The sequence below is a fragment of the Gymnogyps californianus genome, chromosome 15 (genome assembly GCF_018139145.2).
Source record: "Gymnogyps californianus isolate 813 chromosome 15, ASM1813914v2, whole genome shotgun sequence".
In the NCBI taxonomy this organism is placed as follows: domain Eukaryota; kingdom Metazoa; phylum Chordata; class Aves; order Accipitriformes; family Cathartidae; genus Gymnogyps; species Gymnogyps californianus.
This window is the reverse complement of record NC_059485.1, coordinates 9639548-9660905: the sequence shown is the minus strand read 5'-3', so window position 1 is coordinate 9660905 and position 21358 is coordinate 9639548. Positions and strand designations below refer to the sequence as shown.

The 21358-nt window shown below is 36.3% G+C and overlaps 1 protein-coding gene across 5 annotated transcripts in view; it reads left to right on the top strand.

Annotated features, from left to right (window-relative positions):
• VPS35L (VPS35 endosomal protein sorting factor like) overlaps nt 1-21358 on the top strand; it is a 57674-nt gene that overhangs the window by 5023 nt on the left and 31293 nt on the right. For 3 of the 5 annotated variants that reach the window (XM_050905696.1, XM_050905694.1, XM_050905693.1), the window contains exons 3-20: nt 892-1059; nt 1371-1493; nt 1850-1874; nt 2941-3017; nt 4501-4629; nt 7840-7924; nt 8913-8972; nt 11157-11253; nt 11669-11716; nt 12755-12848; nt 15111-15188; nt 15565-15687; nt 16405-16451; nt 18639-18750; nt 18957-19073; nt 19431-19484; nt 19905-19985; nt 20868-20930. In XM_050905696.1, coding sequence (XP_050761653.1) covers nt 892-1059; nt 1371-1493; nt 1850-1874; nt 2941-3017; nt 4501-4629; nt 7840-7924; nt 8913-8972; nt 11157-11253; nt 11669-11716; nt 12755-12848; nt 15111-15188; nt 15565-15687; nt 16405-16451; nt 18639-18750; nt 18957-19073; nt 19431-19484; nt 19905-19985; nt 20868-20930 — 1581 coding nt within the window. The remainder of the gene's footprint in view (nt 1-891; nt 1060-1370; nt 1494-1849; nt 1875-2940; nt 3018-4500; nt 4630-7839; nt 7925-8912; nt 8973-11156; nt 11254-11668; nt 11717-12754; nt 12849-15110; nt 15189-15564; nt 15688-16404; nt 16452-18638; nt 18751-18956; nt 19074-19430; nt 19485-19904; nt 19986-20867; nt 20931-21358) is intronic. The other 2 variants (XM_050905698.1, XM_050905697.1) reach the window with 1 other exon arrangement.

The window sequence follows — 21358 nt, the reverse complement described above, 5'->3', positions numbered from 1 at the left end:
CTCTTCTCACTTCCACTCCTTTAAAATTAAAAAGCTTTGAAGTTGGTGGTGGTACTAGTGAAGTTGCTCTCTGTGTTAGTGGCCTGTTATTTTAGAGGCATCAAGGTTTATTCTGTTGTTTGTCCTTTACAGAAATTTGCTGGTGCTGTTATGTGTCGAAAGCAGTCTCCTTCTGACTAACATAGCATTTGAACTTGTGGGTTTTCTTGGTTGCATTAAGTGCTGAATAATGGATAAGTTTAAAATCAAATTGTTGCATTACAAATAACCTGCATAATTGCTTGATGTAAGATTTGGTTTTGGGTTAACTTCCAGTCAACTGTATGCTTTAAAACATTTATCATTTCTTTAATGTATGAGAGGCTTTTAAAAAAAAAAAATCCAGCTTCAAAGAGATGATAGTCATACACTAATGAATGATAAATGGACAGCAGCTTCTACTCAGGAAGGTCAGTAGGGAGGTAAGACGGAGGCCTTAAGAATGGATTTGATGTTTCAGGCTTGAATATTGTACAAGAAAAGTAAAGATGAGGCTGGCAGAGGAAGTCAAATAGCAAGAAAGAGGTTGGAGGAGAGGGAGAAAAACAATAAAATAGAGGAGGAGTACTAGACAGAAATTTAGAATGGTTGTTCCTATAGTTCTTTAGACCCAGAATTGGAAGGAAAAAGAAAAAAGTAATAGAAATGCTAGTGCAGAGTGCCTCCAGATTGAGGGGAAAAAGATGTGCTTTGATTTAAATGCTAATGCTGATTTTGAAGAGTTTCTTGTAGGTGAGTGCTTGCTTTCATTGCAACAACACAATTTATGTAGTACATATTTTGATGATTTATTAAAGAAAAGAGGGGAAAAAGAAAGTCTTTTTGTTTGATAGTTTTGAGTTTTTCTTTCAGGTTACTGAATCCAAGACCAAGAAAATGAACCGGAAAGGAAGTACTTCTTCTACCTCCTCTTCTTCTTCTAGTTCTATGATGGATCCATTGAGCAGTGTATTGGATGGTACCGATCCCTTGTCATTATTTGCAGCAGCTGCAGATCCTGTGACAACTACTGCTGCCATGGTAACACTGGAGGGCAGTTATCTCAACTAAATAAAATAAGAAAAAAAACCAAAAACAAAACCCTGGATAAAATACGTTTGTCTCACCAGTTTGGAGATTAATGCAAACAGAAAATATACTGTATTAATAGAATATTCTTTTTTATTTACCTGTTTTATGTTGACATTTATTTAAATATGGATTTATTTTTTTTTAAAAACATTGTAACTTTTTGGATCAGTAAGCACTTGAAACATTAAGTTGACTTTTATCAGCCTTCTCTTTTTTTTCCAGATTTGTATTTAACGTTTGCACTCATACTCCCCTCATAGGATAGTACACGAAAGAAACGGGATAAAGATGACAGCTCAGCAGTAGGAAGTGACTTTGAACCATGGTCAAGCAAACGTGGTGAAATCCTTGCTAGATACACAACAACAGAGAAGCTCTCTATTGTAAGTGGCAGCTTCTCCAGTTTTATTTATTTGTACTAGACCTTTAATGGATTTTGGATATTGCTGTTTTGTAATTGTTTCATGAGTAAATACTGGTCCTCTAAATTTCAGTTTTAATATTGTAGAAAACTGTACCACAAGCTGTCACTTATAATGATTGTTTTGGAGCCAAGTCCAAAAGTCTATTGATACTTAGAAGCCATCACTGTCTTTTTGTAACAATACAAGTAACTTCTGGTCTTATGTCTCCTTCTAAATGATTAGAGGCTTAATTAGCAGTGTAATTACCCTGTGTGTTCTTGGAATGCTAATGAGTACATGTTTTCTAAAAGTTTGCTTTTTCTGTTTCTTCACAGAATCTGTACATGGGATCTGAAAAAGGTAAGCATTTCCTTTATATACAACAGTAACAGATTTTGCTTGAGGTAGGTTGCAGTGACAGGTTTGTGGTCAAGAATGGTTGAAATGTGATTTCCTCTCCTCCCCCCATTCTGACATATGGTTGAATCTATGTTTTTTTGGTGAATAAGACTTCTGCTAGATTTTTACTTAAAATAATTATTGAAAACAAACCACCCAACCACCTTGTCTTGTATGCCTTGTAGGCTAATGAATTTGTGATTATGTGTTGTGGAAGCAAATGAAATTCACTGCCTTCCACTGTAGCTGAAAACTTTCTTCCATTTGAAGTGAGCAGTGATATTTTGAGGATGATGTTTATCAACTCTTCTGCTTGCTGGAAAGGAAAGCAAACAAGTCCCTTGGGAACTTGTTCAGTTATTCTCTTTAGATGAAAGTGAAATTATTTCAGCTGTATGCTGAGCATTCAAAAAAGAACCAAATGTTAAATATTTTATCATGTTTTCTAGCAAAGCAAATCCGGGCTAAGTAGTCATAGCTGATTGCATAGTAAATCAGAATTTTTATATATGAGTAAAAATGCAGCATTTCAGCTTCTGCAAAAAAAAGAAGTACTTTTTTTGGAATGAGGATGGTCAAACACTGGAACAGGATGTCCAGAGAGGGTGTGAAATCTCTGTCCTTAGATATCATTAAATTGACTGGATATAAGCCTGTGCAACCTGTTAAAACTTCAGAATTGGACCTGCTTTGTGGAGGGGAGTTGGACACAGACCTCTGTAGGACAATTTAGGTTAGAAAAGCCCAATGGTTCTATGCAGTGGTTCTTTCCTTACCAGCAAAACTTGCAAGAAAATCCATTTATATTCAGTTTTGCTTACTTCTCATTCCCTGTTCAAAGTGAATGGACTGTAGATAGGTGTAAATGTGTGTCTTCAAGAATAGCCACCAGATGGGTCAAGCCACTTGTCTTCTGTCATGCAAGCTGACTAGTTGTCTGAGTCTGTCAAGCTCCTTCAGGTTTGTTTCCCTTTAGAAGTCCAAGTGTTTAAATGTTAAAGAAACTCAAACGTATAATTCTTTACAGGAAAAGCTACTACTGCTGGCTCAGCAGTTTCTGAAAAAGTGAGGACAAGGTTAGAAGAACTGGATGATCTGGAAGAGGTGAGAAAGTTTTCTGATCGAATTACATAACGATTTTAAAAGTTAAATAAATTTGTGAAATAAAAATCTTTTATGAAACCTTTTAAGAAGGTCCTGATTCTGCATGTGCTTATGCAGTATTTAGACAAATATATACTTTCCATGGGACTTCTCTAGTAATTTCAGTCCTTATTGTTATAGAATTCAGGCAGAATCATATTTTTGTATCACTAGAAATTGTGATCAAAAAATTCACCTGATCTACCGATGTTGATTTACCTTGGTACTGTGTACGGTCTGCAGCTGCTATAAAACTTCATGGAGCCTAATAGTCTTAACATCTGATAATTTTGTTTGCCCCTGTTGCAGAAGCTGCATACCGTCTACTTGAGCTTAATTAAAGTTATATTTATGTGCTTGATAGAAATATTGAGTACTCAAGTTATTTCTCAAACTGCAGTGTTTTACTGGGCAAAGATGAGGTGTTCCATAACTTAGTTTCCTAAAACCTGAATCTGTGGTGTACTTCTAGAATTGTTTTGGGTAATGTTGTTTTGAAACCTCTGCCTCTTAACTAACTTCAGATTGCCTGTTGCCTGAGCCAGCACAGTTCTAATAGTTGCATATCACAAATAAAGGATTGGATTCTTTTAGTAGAAAAATAAAGTACCCTTTACCATAAGGAAATATGTAACCTTGTGTGAAACTAATTGTGTTTGCATTTTATCTCTTCATCTGTGATTGTTTTTACTGATGGCTGTTTCTAGACTCCCATATTATGAAATCTGTTCTGTGATGCAGCTTAATAAACTCATCAAAACTAGTCCTGAAGGTAGTTTTTAATGTCAGTCATACTTCTACTAAAGGCTGTTCCAGAACCACCTTCTGATTTTTCTAGATGCATTTATAGCCACTTTGTTCCTGTGTCAGTTTGGTTCTAAAGCTTAAACAATTATTTCTGCTTCCAGTGTTTCACTAGTTTATTTTTGATATGTAATGTTTTTATAAGGTCTGTAAGATCTTCTGGAAGAAAGATCACAAGAATGCTCCAGAACTGAGCTTTAAATGAAAATAGTTTTATTTTCTTACTGAGGGTGAAACATAGCCAGATTTTTCTTGCTGTCAACAAATTTCCTAGGACCTTGCTGGCAAAACATTTCATTTCTCTCTGATACTGCTTCTACATAGGTGCTAGGGTGTTTATGTATAGTGTTAGTGTCTTAATTGTACCACGAGTACAATGCCACTGTAATAGTCCAACATTTCTGATCTCACGGACAACTTTGTTTGGGTACCAGCATGTACGTCTCTTGAAAACCAAAGCAGTTGTGATGCACTCCTGTGCCAAACACCTGCAATATTGATGCTGCAAAGGTAAGAAGGGAAAATTAGGTAATTCTGTAATAAGTTTTGTGGGTTCCCCTCCTGGTGATTTGACTCTATAGTAACAGCACTCTCCTTCCTTCCCTCCCTCTTATTAAGTAGGCTTGTGTTTTCTTGCCAGGGGTCACAGAAAGAGCTGTTGAACTTGACTCAGCAGGATTACATGAACCGAATTGAAGAACTGAACCAGTCTTTGAAGGATGCTTGGTCTTCTGATCAGAAAGTAAAAGCTCTGAAAATAGTCATCCAGGTCAGTTTTACATTTTTGCTCTGTACAGAACTGGTGAGTTTGGTGGTGTGGCTTGTCCGATTTCTTTCTTGGGGAAAGAAGATTTTCTATTATTTTTCTACTATTTTCTTCTGTTCTTCACTGAAACCCATTTCTTTCAGAGTTTTATGACTTCTGACAACAGTTAGATTTTCAACTTTGTTCTTATATATTGATTTTGACTAGAGTATGTGGGATGGAATTCTCATTAAAGAGAGCGGCCAAATGACAGATGTGGAAATTTTACTTGGTTAGGGATAATTAGAAAAAATAACATGTAGTGATATCAGCTCTTTCTAGGACATAATTTCCTGTCCTCTCCTCTTTCCCCTCTACCCCCTTGCCACCCATCCCAAATAATACCAGAATGGCTTTTTGAATGTCAGTGTTTTCCCCATCCAGACTTACTAAGGCAACTAAATAATCTGATTTAGGACCCTAGCAAAGTACAGAAAACAACTCCAGATTTTTTAAGTGTTTGGGATTTTTTTGTTTTGTTTTGTTTTGTTTTTTTTAAACTTCTCCACAGTCTTCCTCTGGCTCATTTGGGGTGACGGGCTGTGAGGGGGGCAAGGGGGACTAGGACAATTAAATGCTGTTTTGTTTGGCTTGGCCTTTAAAAAAGGCCAGAGGCAGAGTGCACCAGAGGACAGAGGAGATAATGACATCCTTAAAAGCTGTAAAACTGATGTAATGCTAATAGTCATCAAGCAGGGTTATATAAAGTCAGGATTTTTTTTTTCCCTGATGCTGGATACTCTTGTGAAAACTGTTTGCAGTAATTTCAGCCTAAACTGTGGTAAAGACAATAAAGGAAATTAAGCATAAATGTAGGGAGATCAGAAAATTATATGTGACCTAGGGTGACTGATGTTCTATTGTAATACTATGAAATCAGCACTATTATTCTTTAAAAAAACCCCAAACATATATAGCTTTGTGAAATGTGAATATCTTAGTGAAAGAGAATACAATATTAAAAGTCTGGAGGAGGAGAAAAGGGACATGGATGTGCTGTATTTACAGTGCGTTAATACATATATATACAGTGTCTGACATGCAGTGATAATCTACGCATTAATACTTTAGTCTTTTACAAATGGTTTCACAAACTTGAAATAATATAGTTTCTAAGATGGGATTCAGTGCTTTCTTTTAGGAGAGTGGTATCAAAATCGCGTGTTTCTCTTAAAGTGTTGTCTGTGTATTGTTCACTTTGCACTTGAACTTCGTGCTGCAGATGCTCATCGTTAATTAAAAGACTGGGTAAGAACGAAATAGGTTTTTGGGTAATTAACATGAATACAAAAATCTTTCATAAAGGAGACTATAAGTAACTAATAATAATTCTATACTTATAAAGCAGGATAGGGTAGAAACCTGACTGAACTTCCCTTGTTGTGGCTCTTCCTAGTAAATAACGTAATTTTAAGAATCTTATATCCTCTTAAAGAACTAAGCAGTTTTCTTGACATCAGGCTGTGATTATATACATAGTCTATCATTATTAGTATCACATACTGATTAGTCTGCAATAGGAGGAGTAAGTTTGGCCTTTTTTTTGGTTGTTATTTTCAGAAATGTATACTGGGCTGGAAAAAGCAATTTTAATTTGAATGCCAGAATTATCTTGATTTAAGAACTAATGATGAAATTACACAAGATCTTTCATTTGGACATTTGGGTTGGAGCCTTCATTCTCTGTATGAGAGTTTTACAGAGCCTGAAGTGCAGGAAGAGTTCTGGTTATTAAGGCAGGGTCTGAATTTATAACGTGAATTCCTCCAGTGCCTTTTTACAAGATACTTTACTTGTCAAGATGGAATAAGCTAAGCTACTTAGAGTAAGCTGAAGTAAGTTGATTATGTATGTGAGCTCTAAGAAGAGTGGTAAGTAAGTGTTCATGGTGTGTGTAGGTCCTAAACAGCTACTGAATTACCTTTCTTTGAAGGTGACTGACTTACCACGCAGTAGGGAAGATTCTGCTTTGGTTGTAAGATGTGAATGCTCTCACCTGTCTTTTTGGTGCACTCTTAAGTTCATCCCTGAAGAATAAAGCAAAAAGACTAAGTGTGCCCCTCATTTAAGCATATTCAAATGTTACGATTTTCTTGTTTAAACAAAGCAGTCTTGTGGGGTCAATACTGGATTTTTGGAATGTAATGAAAACTTGAACGTTATTTATTCCATTGAGGTTGAAGAATTGTCTCCTGGTGAAGGAGAGAGAAGGGACAGAGATCACAGAGAATACTGTACTTGTCAATCTTAAATAGAGACTGGAGAAGACTCGCGGTCGAAGGCCATGTTTGGCTCGTGTAGGGAGGAGGTGGCTTTCTCTCCCCAGTCAGTCATTTATCTGTTTTCTTCAGGTGGAAGTTGATTCTTTGTGCCAAAGTTTTTGACTGCAGTTTAGTCTGCAGTCTTTGCACCATCTTGGAAAACAAAGTATAGCTTAATTAAATGTCTTTAAAATATCTTCATTTGTCACTGTGTATTTTGAATTAATATAAATGATTCCTGCCTGAACTTGCATTCAACGATACTAGAACTAGGTTGGCTAATATGTTTTCAAATGTGACTTTGCACCAACCATAATTATAGTCCAACTGCTGTGATCACATTGGGTGCCTGTGGGTGGTGATTGATTACAGATTCCTCCCTGGAGCTGACTGTGGACCGGCTGGCCTGTTTCCAAAATGTTTGAACTGGTTACGTGGGCCACACAGATGTGTTGAAAAGCTCGTTAGCTAAACTTTCAAAATTGTTTCTTAGTTTAGTCTATATTAAATTTTCTGTTTTATATGGATGTTTAAAGAGATGGTGAGAAACTGAAAAATGCCCTTAAAAAAAAGTTGTTTTAGAAAAGAAGTGCCTTTTTATGCTTCTGGGAGAGAATTTGTCATGTCTGAACAAATGCACAGATCTGCATGGTCAGCTGAAATTCTGCATTGTAGATTAGCTTGTATAAAGGAAAAACAGATCTGTGTCTAGCTCTGCTGGGAATGAAGAATAACCTGAAAAATACAGAGTGTGCCATGATGTGTTATGTTAGATGTTCTTGTGCTTTTTGATGGATAGTTGTTCATGTTGGTTCTTCCATCTGTAGATACTCATCTGTTCCAGCCTGTTTGGAGTAAAAACACTAACTTGCATTGTTCTCTAAAGATGTTTCTTTGTGTTTTTTCTTTCTAGTGTTCTAAGCTTCTTTCAGACACAACAGTAATCCAGTTTTATCCAAGTAAATTTGTTTTAATTACAGATATCCTTGATACTTTTGGTAAGTATCTAATATGCCAGACTTACTACATAATTGTTAATAAGATGAAAATAATTTTTTGTAGTGTTAGAAAACATCGAAGTTATCCTGAAAGTGCTGAAGTGACTCTCAGTTTTAACACTGAACTTTTGCAACATAGACATTTGGACACTAGTGGTATAAACACGGGATATAATTTTCAAAAACTCTTATAAGTAAAGTCTTTAAAATCAGAATATTTAAATTTTGTAGGTCTATGCTTTATGTATTAGTGAATATCTAGAACAAAACCTTGGGAAAAATTACAATCTCTGCATTTTGAAATTTAAAACACACTGTCATTATTATGAAAGTATTTTGGTTTTGGCAGCCTCTTGACTCAATATTTCATTCTATTTGTATTTGAAGAATAGAAATCAAAGTTTTCTTTAGCTGAATAGGGACTATGAAGTGATCAAAATGTAGTTACTGAATTTTTTAATCTATTTTTATAATTTTTGAATGATCCTTTAAGTGAAATTGTCATCCACTTCGTGTGATTCTCTTGTTTTTATGCCATATTATGGAAAAGATTTACGACAACATTCAGAGTTGAAGGGTATTTTGATGTTTAGCAGGATATGCTATAACATAGATCTAGTTGTTTTTTCAGGTCTTGCTTCCTCTTTGTGCTCTTTCCTACTTACTGAAAGTTGCTGAAGATAACATAATATCCAAACTCAGCAAAGACAGGACACCAGCTGTCCTTTCCTGGCCGGGGAGAAATCTGACCTGTGTGCTACCTCTGCACTTACGGGAGCCAGATAAATTTTTTTATAGTGTGTGAAATGCTAAATTCAGACTTAACATTTCAGTCTCACTAGAGGGCAGCATAATGTTAGTGTTCTAGGAAGTTTTTTCCAGCTAATTTCAATGTATGTTGGAGAGAGAACCTTTGTATTAACATTTTGTGGTTTAGAGTTCGTTAGTTTGTTATGAATGATTTTTTTTTTTTTTTTTTTTTAAACAGGGAAACTAGTGTATGAAAGAATTCTGTCAATGTGCGTGGATAATCGTGTCTCTTTGCCAGGTAACTTCGCGTTTGTTTCTACTGTGCTCCTGGAAAAAATCATGTCTGAACTAACTTGAGAAAGGTTAAACAGGACCCATGGTACTGTATCTCCTATGGAAAAAGTTCTGATTTGAATCTAGTAATTTTTAGTTTTTAACAGTAAAATCCATTACTTATAGCTTCCACCATTCACAGTGTTTATGCAAGTTTACATTTTAACTGTGAAGAATATACCTAAGGTATAATAAAATGTGCTTGTGGCTTTGATGTTACTAAACACAAACTGGGTCTTCCTGAGACTTGAAATCACAAAGAATGATATATAAGTAGAGGGAGAATTAAACATGAATTAGCCAAATTAGATGAAGGAAGATGTTTTTTTCCTATTTTTCTTAGCATACGCTCTTTTCTGAAAGTACTACCTTTTAGTAGCTTAAAGTTAATGGTACAAATTTAACAAAGCTGAGAGTCTCAGGTTTTGGTACATAGATGTTTTTGTTGCTACATTGGAAACTTGACAGTTTTGCTTTAATTAGGGAAGAATTTTGGAAGCAGCAGCAGGCAGTCATTGAGTTGATGATCAGTTTACTAGGATAGCATAATCTTTCTAACTTGAGCCCTTTTTATTTTTTCAGTTGAAGTTCCAACACAGTGTAAAATTCTAATTTGACATTTACAGTACAAACGTACATGGAAGAACCTCTTTAGGAAGGCACTGAAACATTCCATGGAAATACAGGCATTTCCTTGCAATTTGGAGTGTATTAAGTGCATGTCCTTGAAACATGAAACATTCTTAACTCTGTAGTTGGCAATGCAACAGTACCATTAGGTTGCAGTTGAATCCATAGGATATGAGCCAGAAGCTTGAAACCAGCAAATACTTAAGTTTGAAATAAACTTACAGAAAATATTTAAGATAAATTTGGTTGTTGCAGATCTGAAAAACTGTTCTTATAAACATTAATGAAGGCAGACAGTTCCTGTAGCATGTCATGATTACTGGGCACAGTTACCTCCATTCTGGAGAGCTGAGCTCATGCTGCAGCTATACGGCTGCCGAGAGCGTTGCTGGTGGGAACTTCCCAAGCAGCTATAAAAGTGGGAGGGAGAAGGAAAATCTGTGCTGTGCTTGCTGTGCATAGCAGTGTGAACCCCCAGGGATTTCAGGCCCATCCTCCATGCTCGTCCTGTGGGAACCAAGTGAAACAAAGTTGGACGAGAGCTCCTGTGGTCCTAGATGAGAGAGAACATCTTCCTAGTCAGCATCGAGCATGTGCCTTCTCTAGTCTTGGAAGTTGGAAACTTTCTTGTGGAGCAGGAGCTTCTCACCTTCTGGGGGCAGGGATGGGAGAGCACTGGTATTTTAAAACTGTTTCACAAGGAGTTTATAAGCAGACATTCACAGCAGAAGCTGCTTGTATAGCTTTTTCACTGAGAGAAGAGGGACCCATCCTTCCCAACCATCTTGCCTCAGACCTGGGTTGATCCCAAGAAGCCTATTTTTGCCTTCTGTTCCAGGCTATCTAGAGAAAGAGGAGGCAGTTAGCCATAGAACTGCATGCCCACCTGACCAGAGCACTGTCCCCATAACCCATCTGTTCCACCTTGGGGTGGCAGCTTTTTCCTGCTGGCAGCTGACACAAATAGTCCCAGAGCTCATGAGGAGAGAGCTGTGCTGCAGTGTTAGATGTTTAGTGTACAAAAACGAGTGTTCTCTCAGTGTTTAACATTTCCTACTTCTTGCAATATAGTTTTAAATAATATTCTTTAAAAATTATATTAGCCTTTTAAAGAATTTGAGTGTTTAAATCTCGTTTATGTGTGTGCATTTGTTATAGATTTATATACATGTATTTGTTATAGATCCCCTATTTTTTTTTTATAATTTCTGCTTTTAGGGGGGAGGCAGAGGTTAGATTTCTAAGTAGCAGATCTGAGATTAGCTTTGAGTGCTTGACTTCAGCTTCTGAAATGCTACTTAATGCAAGATGGAAGCTCAAGTTACCTCTTCTTGCTGTCTGTGTACTCAGCTCTTACTGCTGCACAAGAGAGCTGAGAAGCAAACATATTGCCTAGTTTATTATGGTGTGCCTAATTTCTTGTTGAAAGGAAAGAGAATACAGTTTTAAACCTAGAATGAAAAGTAACTTGTTTGCAGAAAGAATGTAACTATTTCTGGGTTGTTGTTTTTTTCCCCAGATAATTTTTCTCCAGAGAGTGTTAATGACACAGCTAAAGAAACTTGCTTAAACTGGTTTTTCAAGATTGCTTCAATCAGAGAACTCATTCCCAGATTGTATCCTTGTCAAATGAGACTCTTGGAGCGTGTCTGCAGGTTTTTCATAGACTTTTCCAAAAATGAACATGTTTGTTTCAATAAAACCCACAGGATCTGATGTTTATACTGACTTTGTTTTGTTTGTTTCAGGCTGTATGTTTTGAATTTAATTTTGAGTCATGTTTCATAGTAAACTGAATGCTGAATTATTGGCTATGAGCAGCATGGCAGTGATAAAGTAGAGCTATGTGTAAAAACTTTTGAAACAATAAAAATCTTGTAGATAAATCATAAAAATCAACAAAGTGTAGTGAGATTAATTACAGAAGGCCTTGAAATAGTTTATTCAATATGTATTCGGTATGTAAGTTTGTTTTTGTGTTTTTAAATGGCATGCATCTTAGTTTTGTTCCTTAACTTGGCTTCATTTTAGTTACGTGGAAGCAGCAATACTGAAGTGCAATAAGTTCCTATCCAAAACGTAAGAGTGAATGTTAAGTATGGGAAGGAAGTGAATGGGCAGGCTTATAAACTAATTTAAGGAGTTAAGCATGCAAGTTCTGTGATTAATGGTGGATAGGGTCTCAATAGATCTGAAAAGAAGCAGTACTGAGAGGTTTTGGAGTTTTTAGAGAGAATGCCATGGAAAAATTCAAGGTGAACTGTGATACAGTTTGAAATGCAATAGTGCTTGGAGTTTTGGAATATATGTATAGTTGTGACATCAGGAGTTTGCAAATTAAAAAACAGTGGCTTCAGATGGCGGAGGCGGAAGCAAGATTGTTGAGATGAGGAGTGTGGCAAAAAGACGGGATAGAAAACTGAAAGGAAAATGTTGATGTGTCATATTGCTAGAGACAGAGCTGGAGAAACAATTTAGGAGCAATGAACCATTATCTATTGAAAATCTTGATATAAGCTTCATATGTTGCCAAACAGTGTCAGTTGCTGAGCTGAAAATGTTCCTTCACATGTAATCCTCCTTTTTCAGTTGTATTTTGAAATGCGTTGTAAGCCAAATTACTACTATAGTGATAACTTCATTATCCCTAAAAAGCAGTTTTTCTACCGGAATTGATGGGCCTCATCTCCAGGCACTAGTACAGCTCTGTCAAAAAGGACCTGTGGGAAAATGAGACATACGAGGAGTTCTGCTAGTTCCGCTTTAAGCAGCCGCTTTCTTCACATCAGATTACAGCCCTTCTGTAGCTCTGCTGTTCCTCCAAACTAGAGGAGGAGTTTTTCAGTTGTGCTTGTCTTTTATAGGCCAAGGATCCACCCTGGCTATCTGCACTACTCCTAATGGCAAATACTGCAATTTGCATATAGGATATGTGTTACTATACACATAAAATTTTATTTCTGAAATAAAATTTTGTGCTAATATGATTCTTATAGGTGTTTCTGTAACTCACACTCAATTGTCAATCTTCAAGGCAGCTACTGAAGTTATCTGTAGGGGATATAATTTTGTTATTGATTGTTAAATCTCATTTTCATTTCTGAAAAATCTTAACAGGGGGATTTCGGAATGTCTCCCACGGTTAACATCTATGATTAGAGGAATTGGAGATCCACTGGTTGCAGTCTATGCAAGAGCATACCTTTGCAGGGTAGGCTATCATTTAACACTTCGGATCTGTATCAAAGATTTACTGCAGCTAGCTCTGCCACTAAAGGAAAATTTCTTTTAACTACTGTTCTTATCTGAAGTAGTCAGCAGCCTGTCTCTTCCTTCTAACAAACCAAAAAATAAAATTTCTCTTGTTTTAATAATGGGGAATCCTTCTTTAAGTGTTTATAATAAGTAAAAATATTTTTACATGCTGCTTATGCCAGTTTCTCATCTTCAGGTGGGGCAAAATGTTAGGGACCTAAGTGGAAGGAGAATTTGGACTTTGAGACTACATGCTGTTGTCTGATTGCTAGGTGCTGCTTTTCATAGTTAATATGTGCACTTTCCCTGTGTTTATCCTCCTCCTTCTACTGCTGGAGTGTATGTGGCAGGCAGAGGGCTGGCAAGCTCCTTGGCAGAGGAGCCACTTGGTAGAGTATTCAGACAGTGGATTTTTGTCTGACTGCGCAGTGCGGCTATGTTCTTACTCTCAACCACTCCTGCAGTTACCTTAACAGCTCAGCCAAGATAAACTTACCCAAGAAGAGATCCTAAAATGATTCAAAAAGTCATCAATACTGGAAAAATATTTGTGAAATACATTTTTGAAGTAGTGGCAAAGATCTCGACTATAATTGGAAAATGGTAGAGCTGCTGATGAGCAATACTTGCATGAAATCAGCTGCCATTATGAAATGCAATGAGTTTGTTCGGTGTTTATATATCTGTTCTGTTTGAATAAACCGTCCAGTATGCTTTTGGTATACTATTCAGGGGGTCCATATGAATTCCTGCATCTGCAAGTAATCGCTAACCTCTGATTTACTCTGACACATCAGCTGCTTACTTTCTTTGAATCTTGAAATACAATAATGCCTGCATTTTTGTCGTAGCCTAATCATTCCTGCTACGTAGTGCAAGGTTTCTGAAGGTTTTTTAGGAAACAGTTTGTGTGCACAGTCCACCTTTTACTGCTCCTGATACAGCTAAAAGAGATGCATAATGATAGAGCAGTTAGGACTAATAATCTAGTAATAGTAACTGCAATTATGTAGTAAGGAAGTACTTAGCATGCTCCTTTTTGTCCACAAAGATGATCATATGAAATGAACAGTGAAAATTTTCTTGGAATAAAATACTAGCTGTTAAAATCCTGACTTTTGTTTAAAATAAGAAAACTTATTGGAATGGAAGGCATTTAATATCCTGTATTCCAGCTACTGACACTGTATTAATACTTTCACAATGAAGATAATGAAAATAGATTTTTAAAAAATATAAATTCTGGAATAGGAAACCTGTAGTATCAATATAAATGATGTCTAAAGCCACAGCATAGTAAAATGTGGGAATAAACACTTGCATGAAACAAAAGAACCAGATCTTTACACAGCAAGGTGATGCATTTCTCTTTAGCCCCATGGTTTGAAAGGAAATGATATATAAAAAAAAGTGATAGATGAGTGGCTTGGATCTGTGCAAGGTACCTCTGCTTTGTGATGAAGTTAGCTAGAATTCCGTATGCTCAGGGATCCCAAAAACTGAGACCCCTGGGTTGGTTTGAAGAGGGGAGCCTTAAGCTATTGAGATGGATTTGTTTGTGTGTGTTTTTAAGCCTGATCTGTTACTAACTTCTCATTCACTTCTGCATCTTTCTCTTTTCTTTAGTAATATGCCACTTGTTTGGGGTTTTTTTTTGATATTTTTTTATCTGTGTTATTGAAGACAGTCCTGTATGGATTAGTTTCCTTTGCAGTTCCAGCTTTACTACATAGGCCTTGTGTTTGTGCATCACCTTGTATTATTTATCAATATTTTATCTCTATCGTATTTTCCTTTGGGACCCTTGCTTCATTCTGTCCACGGAATAAATACACATGATTTTAAGCTATTTCTGAACTTTGACTGACTTTTTAAATGTTTTTCACTGTAGGCTCTCTGAATACAATGAATATAAGCTGTTGCAGTGCAGGCACTGGGGTAGACATTGATTTCCTCACTGCTTACAGATACTTGAAGCTGATGTTAGGAGAACCATGTTTAAACACAGCTGTAACTACCTCAGGGTAGTTGTTAGTGGACATGACTATAATAGTAAGCAAGGAAATAACCAGTCAAAAGCATGTGATTCAATGCTGTTTGTTGATGTGATGTGTGTGACTAGGTGTACTCCTCCGGAAAATGCATTTTTGTCTAACAGTTGAAGGAGAATCGTAGGTGATAGATGCAGATAAAAATCTTTCTCTTTCTTTTAATACAGGTTGGGATGGAAGTGGCACCACAACTCAAAGAAAGCCTTAACAAAAATTTCTTTGACTTTCTTCTAACATTTAAACAAGTAAGCAAATAGGCTTTTTGTTCACAAAATCACATAAGTACACTCCTTAACCAAACTACTGCATCCTTTTTTTAGATCTTTGAAGTTCTTAAATCTAGATTTAGGGGTGTTCCTGTACCTACGTATAGTATGGGAAATTTTACATACATCCTGATAAGTTGAAACTGCTCTATTCAGCATGTTTCCATACTTTAATAATATATGTTACAAGCTTGGTATTTTTTTCCCCAGAATGCAAGGAATGCTTCAGAATACTTTGTATCTTTGTGATCTTGTCCGTTGTCATTTCCATTCATACAGAAACTTTGTCTGGTTTATCATAGCTCCTATTAAATACCTTTTCACAGCAACATGGTTTTGTGTTTTATTTCAACAGATTCATGGGGATACAGTTCAGAATCAGCTGGTAGTACAAGGTGTGGAGATTCCTTTGTATTTGACTCTATATTCTCCTGCTATAGACTGGATTTTACAGTGTATTGCATACCGTGCTCCTGAAGTAAGTAAGCGTGATAATGCTTGATACTAAAGGAAATGTTGGGGTGAAGAGTTGATTTTGCCTATTAAAAAAAACCCTCAGTCAGTACTTACATGAGTGTGAAAGCGAATATAAAGAGCCTACATACGACTGTCTGTTTCTCCCTTCTATACAGGAAGAATGTTCATTTCCACAAAGCTCAAGTTAGATCACTTCAAATTCATAGGCAGTATTCCTGTTTGTTTCTTGCTGTTCTTTAGCTAGTTTAATCTTTATGTCCTGAATTCATTAGTTTCTTCTGTCATACGGATATAAAAATGATTTGAGTAAACTGCACTTTTGTAATTGCTTAACATAGTCAACAGGCTATTTTAATCTCCGTCAGTCTGTTTTGCATTCTGTGGCAGAGTTGGTAATCTTCACCTCTCCTGCCAGAGATAATTGGCCTGGCTGGCAAATAATAATTACTCTGAGAAATGACATGGCTGAAGGATTGCAAATTTGACTTCCATAAAATGGTGGGTTTGATTAAAATACCACTGTACCTATTCCAGTAGGTGTGTTCTATGTGGTACTACACCATTGTTTCCATGTGTTGTAAATACAGGATAAGACAGGATTATTGGAATGTATTGGGTAGGTAATTAAAACAGCTTTTAGTAGACTTCACTACAGTAATTAAAGCTTAATTTATTTGCAGAGTCTCTGCTCACTAATTTTAATAAGTAATTCTTCCAGGTTCTGCTTACTGAGATGATGGAGAGATGCAAAAAATTGGGGAACAAGTAAGTATTGTACAACGTAGAAGACACAAGTCTGTAGCGAGTACCTGTGAGTCCCTGTAATAAAATTCTCTCTCCCTTTTGAAAACACTTTCTGGATGCATAGTATAGCTTTTGTTCTCCCAGTAGCTTACTAAATCATGATTATGAACATCTATTTTCCAGAGATGAATTCTAAAATATGGTAGATTATTTGTAGAGCAAAAGTTAAATTAATCAACTTGGTTGCTGCATTTTGGCTCCTAAGCCAAAGTTTAAGACACGTAATGTGTTCTCCATCAGCCATGTCTCTCATTCCTCGTTGTGCTTCATTTTTCTGTGTTTTCCCCCCACTTCCTTCCTCCTAGCCTCCACTGGCTACAGTCAGCCCATACAGGCATTTTGCAAGGGAAGTCGTAAAGCAGCTGACACCTTTGGAAGATGGTAATATTTAGGCGACTACTTTTTTTCAACATTAAAATTAGTATCCCAAATGTCTCCTAGAAGTCTGTGTGCAGACTAATCACCTTCAGTGAGTAGTTCAGGAAGATGGTCTGAAAGTTTTGGGTGTACTTTCTGAGCTCTGTGAATGCAATTTGGCCTGCTGATGAGCTAATCTCAGTTCATTTTATTGGGTAGGTAGGCTGGGTTCTGTGAAATTTTTCAGCTGCCTGTTTTTTTTCCGATGTGCTTTGCATGGTCCAATTCTGCAGTGGCTGAGGAACTAAAATATGTTAATCACATAGTGAGGAATGCCAGCATTAGCATTCTGTGACTGAGCTAAGGAGTGCGGGGAAAGTGTGATTTTTAAAAATGTGCTATGAAGATGCTATTGTATCAGAGTGTATAATATGGGTAAAAATAATCCACGTACTCTGCTCTATTAATTATTTTGTATAGATGTTGATTTGTTTTGTGGAACTTATTTTTAAATCGCCTTTTAGCATTTCTTGTAAAGATCGGCTAGGTGCCTCCTCTTTGTGCCTGTTTGCTCTTTGAAGGAAGGACAAAATGTTGAGTATAATGAGGGTTTTTTTTAAAGAAATGTTTTGGGGACATGTCTTTTTTATTGGGAAGTTGAATAATCCGGTTTAGATGATCTATAAAGCATGGTCATTTTCTTTTAAAGTGGAGTTCTGTGTTTTTATGTCTTCTCATGACTGTCAAAATATTATAAAGCAAGAGGCATCAGTATATAAATCTTAAAATAGTCTCAGTGTGTTCCATGAACTACGTTGCAACCATCTAAGTGAAAAGTGACAGCCTGCTGCTCTGTATTGCAAAGCATATACCTAGTGAACTGGAAGTACTTGTCTAATGATAAAATGCAAATTCCAGTCAAATTGCAATGGGACCGCTAATGCTCAGTCAGAAGCACAGAGGATGCTGGGCTATTTCAAGCGCTCCATAGAATTTCCCTCAAGGTAAACTGCCCTGTATTCAAACTGTCTGTTTCAGTCTAGTGAAGGACACAGTGTTTTATGAGGCAGCTTCAGTGCTAACTCATGGCTGAGTTTGCCCAAATGAATTGCCTTTTTGAATGATTCTAGATTTTGTTTCTTATGTTTGCATAATAGTATCAGTAGACTGGGTTTTACAGTAACGCAAAGAGTTCACTCTTCCATCGGTAACTTTGGCTTGATAGTAATACAAATACAGGTCTGAATGATTAATCATAAATGTCTAAATATGTCATTGCCAGTTATCATATGATAATGACTGTTTAGATTTATTTTAATCCTAACAATGCAGCTGCTAGAAATCTGACTTTTATAATGCATATATATTTTAATTCGGTGAGAAAAACTTCAATAGAGATTTGCCCTGCCAAAGTATACTTCTGAACTGTAATTAAAAAGAAAGAGTAAGTTTCTAAATATGTCAGCTACTCCTGGTTTACTTGATCTTTCTAGTAAACTTCTGGTAAATTGATGGCTTCAAAAAAACCTGTGTGGAACAAGTGTTCTACAGGCTGGGTTACCTTTTCCTTATCTGATGGCTTAATGTTTTCTTGTTTTGCTTATGCACTATTAATCCTCATCAATGCAAGCTTGGTTTGTGAGGATTTTTTCTTCCTTACCCCCTTTTTCTCAAATTTAGAATAGATGCTGGACAGTTGTTAGTCTAAGAAGTTCAGATGAATGTAAATGAAGGGACAACAAAATTTTAGTTGATGTTGAGCTGTATTGATTTATGTTATGTTCATTGTAGTGCTTTGCTGTTGAATTCAGTAATGTCAGCATTCAGAGCAGAGTTTATTGCTGCAAGATCTATGGACTTCATTGGCATGATTAAAGAGTGTGATGAATCTGGATTCCCAAAGGTAACTTTTTGTATGTAATTTGTAACAATTCCTGTTCATTGTCTGACAGAGTTCTTTATACTCTTAGTTGCCTACATAACTTGCGTATCATTTAAATAAAAGGTGGTTTAATCCAAAAAATCTTTCTGCACAGCGTACTTGCTAGAGCAGTGTTGGACGGATGTGCATCTTCTGCTTTTAATTTAAAATTTCTCATTAACTTTCAGCATCTCCTCTTTCGCTCCTTGGGATTAAACTTGGCATTGGCTGATCCTCCTGAAAATGATCGCCTTCAAATATTAAATGAAGCCTGGAAGGTTATAACAAAGCTGAAGAACCCACAGGTAAGTTATTGTCCATTCTGTTTCACTACTGATTCTGTGTTTAGGGCAAAATTGTAGCCAGTTGTTCAGTAAGCATATGCTTAGCATGACATGGTTTACCTTTTCTAGATATACACAGTTGCCAAAAAATATGCCTGGTAATATCTTTATGTGATCCATGCTGTTCTGAGCTCTACTTAAGCATAACTTAATTCTATATGTTCTACATAAGCAAATTCTGAGGTTTGTCATTAGTGCTAGATCTTTAGGTCTGCATGAATCATACCTCAGGAGTTAATTCTTTTAAGTGTATTTTTTGCAAGTGTATTTCTCATAACCTCCTGTAAATATTGGTAATCATAAGACATGTATTTCTAGGATTATATCAACTGTGCTGAAGTGTGGGTGGAGTATACATGCAAACATTTTACGGTATGTAAAAATTACTTTGTTTCCTTTGAAGGTTTTCTGATACAGACTAAGTGGCTACATTAGCAGTTTGGTGTTAAAAATGGAAAAGCTATGACTATTCGGTATAAGTGTGTGGGACTTCAGTAGTGAATGAAAAAATGTATTTCCTTTCATGAAAGATGAATAGGGACAGAAGATGCAGATTTGAAGGAGTCTTCACCATTCCCCAGCGCTGCATATTTCTTATCCTTTTATTTTAATGGCAGATGGACCAGTTTAAGGATTTACTGGAGCTATGGCTAAAGTTCCTGGCTTAACTAGAGCTCCGTAGAAAGCTGATGCTTTGGCAAATGGAAATAAATTATCCAGCTGGTTTTCAGTGACTTGATTTATGTGCTGATTTCATTACTGTATTTTGTAACCTCATTTTTCTCTACACAGAAGCGAGAGGTCAATACAGTTTTGGCTGATGTTATCAAACACATGACTCCTGATCGAGCATTTGAAGATGCTTACCCACAGGTAAAGAATTTATTTTGCCAAATCTGTAAAAAACTGGTGTGCATTTTCTTGGATGAAATTAATTCTTAAACATTACTGATGTCTCTTACCACAAAATAATTATTTTTAAACACTGGCTATAATTTGGGAAGCCTTTTGGAACAGTGTAATGCTGTGATTTGTTCCTCCTTTTTTTCCTGCACATCAACCTTTCAGTTCAGAAAAATGCTAAACCAGAATGATTTATGTATTTAGAAGTAGCAATAGTTAACTCCTACATCAACAGTGGTGTTCTGCTGAAGAAAATTAGCAATCATGGCAGGCTGTTTAAACAGAAGTAAACCATAAAGTAATCCAACTCTACTTGGCATTGTTAAGGCTTCAGTGAATTATTGTGTCCAGTTCTTGAGACTGCATGCCAGGTGAGATATGGATTAGTTGAAGAGGTTCTAGAAGAAGGTTTTTATGGTTACTTGGAGAGTAGATAAAGTGCCTGCAAAAGAAGATTTAACAAACTGGTTTGGGGTTTTTTTTGTTTGTTTATTTGTTTTGGGTTTTTTTTTTTTTAGTCTAGCGAGCTGGAGGACATGCAGACTGTAAATCGGAAAAATCTGCCTAACTATAAAAAGTAAAGAACAAATAAAGCCTGGGCAGGCTGGTTAGCCTCTGTTCATATGAGTTCTGAAGACAGCATGTTGGAAAAACATCTGTTAGGAACAGCATAGCTGTAGTTGATCCTGCTTTGGGGAAAGAAATTACATCAATGAATGCTTGAATTGTCTTCCAACCCAGTTTTCTATGAATAACTAGAGAAGAATAATCTCTGGTGTGGATAGTCTTAATTTAACTTGTATTACAATAATTTTCCTCTCTTTTTCTTTTTTCTCCCCCCCCCCCCCCCAGCTGCAGTCAATTATTCAGAAAGTTATTACCTATATCTATGACTTCTCTCTGCTTTTTTCAGTGGTAAGTGATACTCTGTTTAATAAATTTTTAAGAAGAACTGTTTTACACTGTTTCTGCAAAGGAATTTACCTGACTTGAATATTTAGATTGTTTGCAAGCTCACATAGTGAGAGGACTTTTTATTAAGTAGATAAGTGTAGAAATGTTTTGGAAGCTCTCTGCTGTTTACTACTTAAATATTCATTATTCTAATTCTGATTTTCTGTAGGTTTTTTTTTCCTTAGGCTGTTAGAGTCTCTATGTTTGTTACTATGGCATAAGTGACAATCAGTGGAAGATAAAATACTGTTTATTTGTGTGTGTGTTTGTGTAATTGCTGATAGCCATTTCTATGTTACGATATATACTTGACGTGCTCTGTCATAGGGCTCAAGTTTGGCATTGAAACAAAGTGAAACTTAGAGGGGTCAGAGACTGTATGTGAGGTA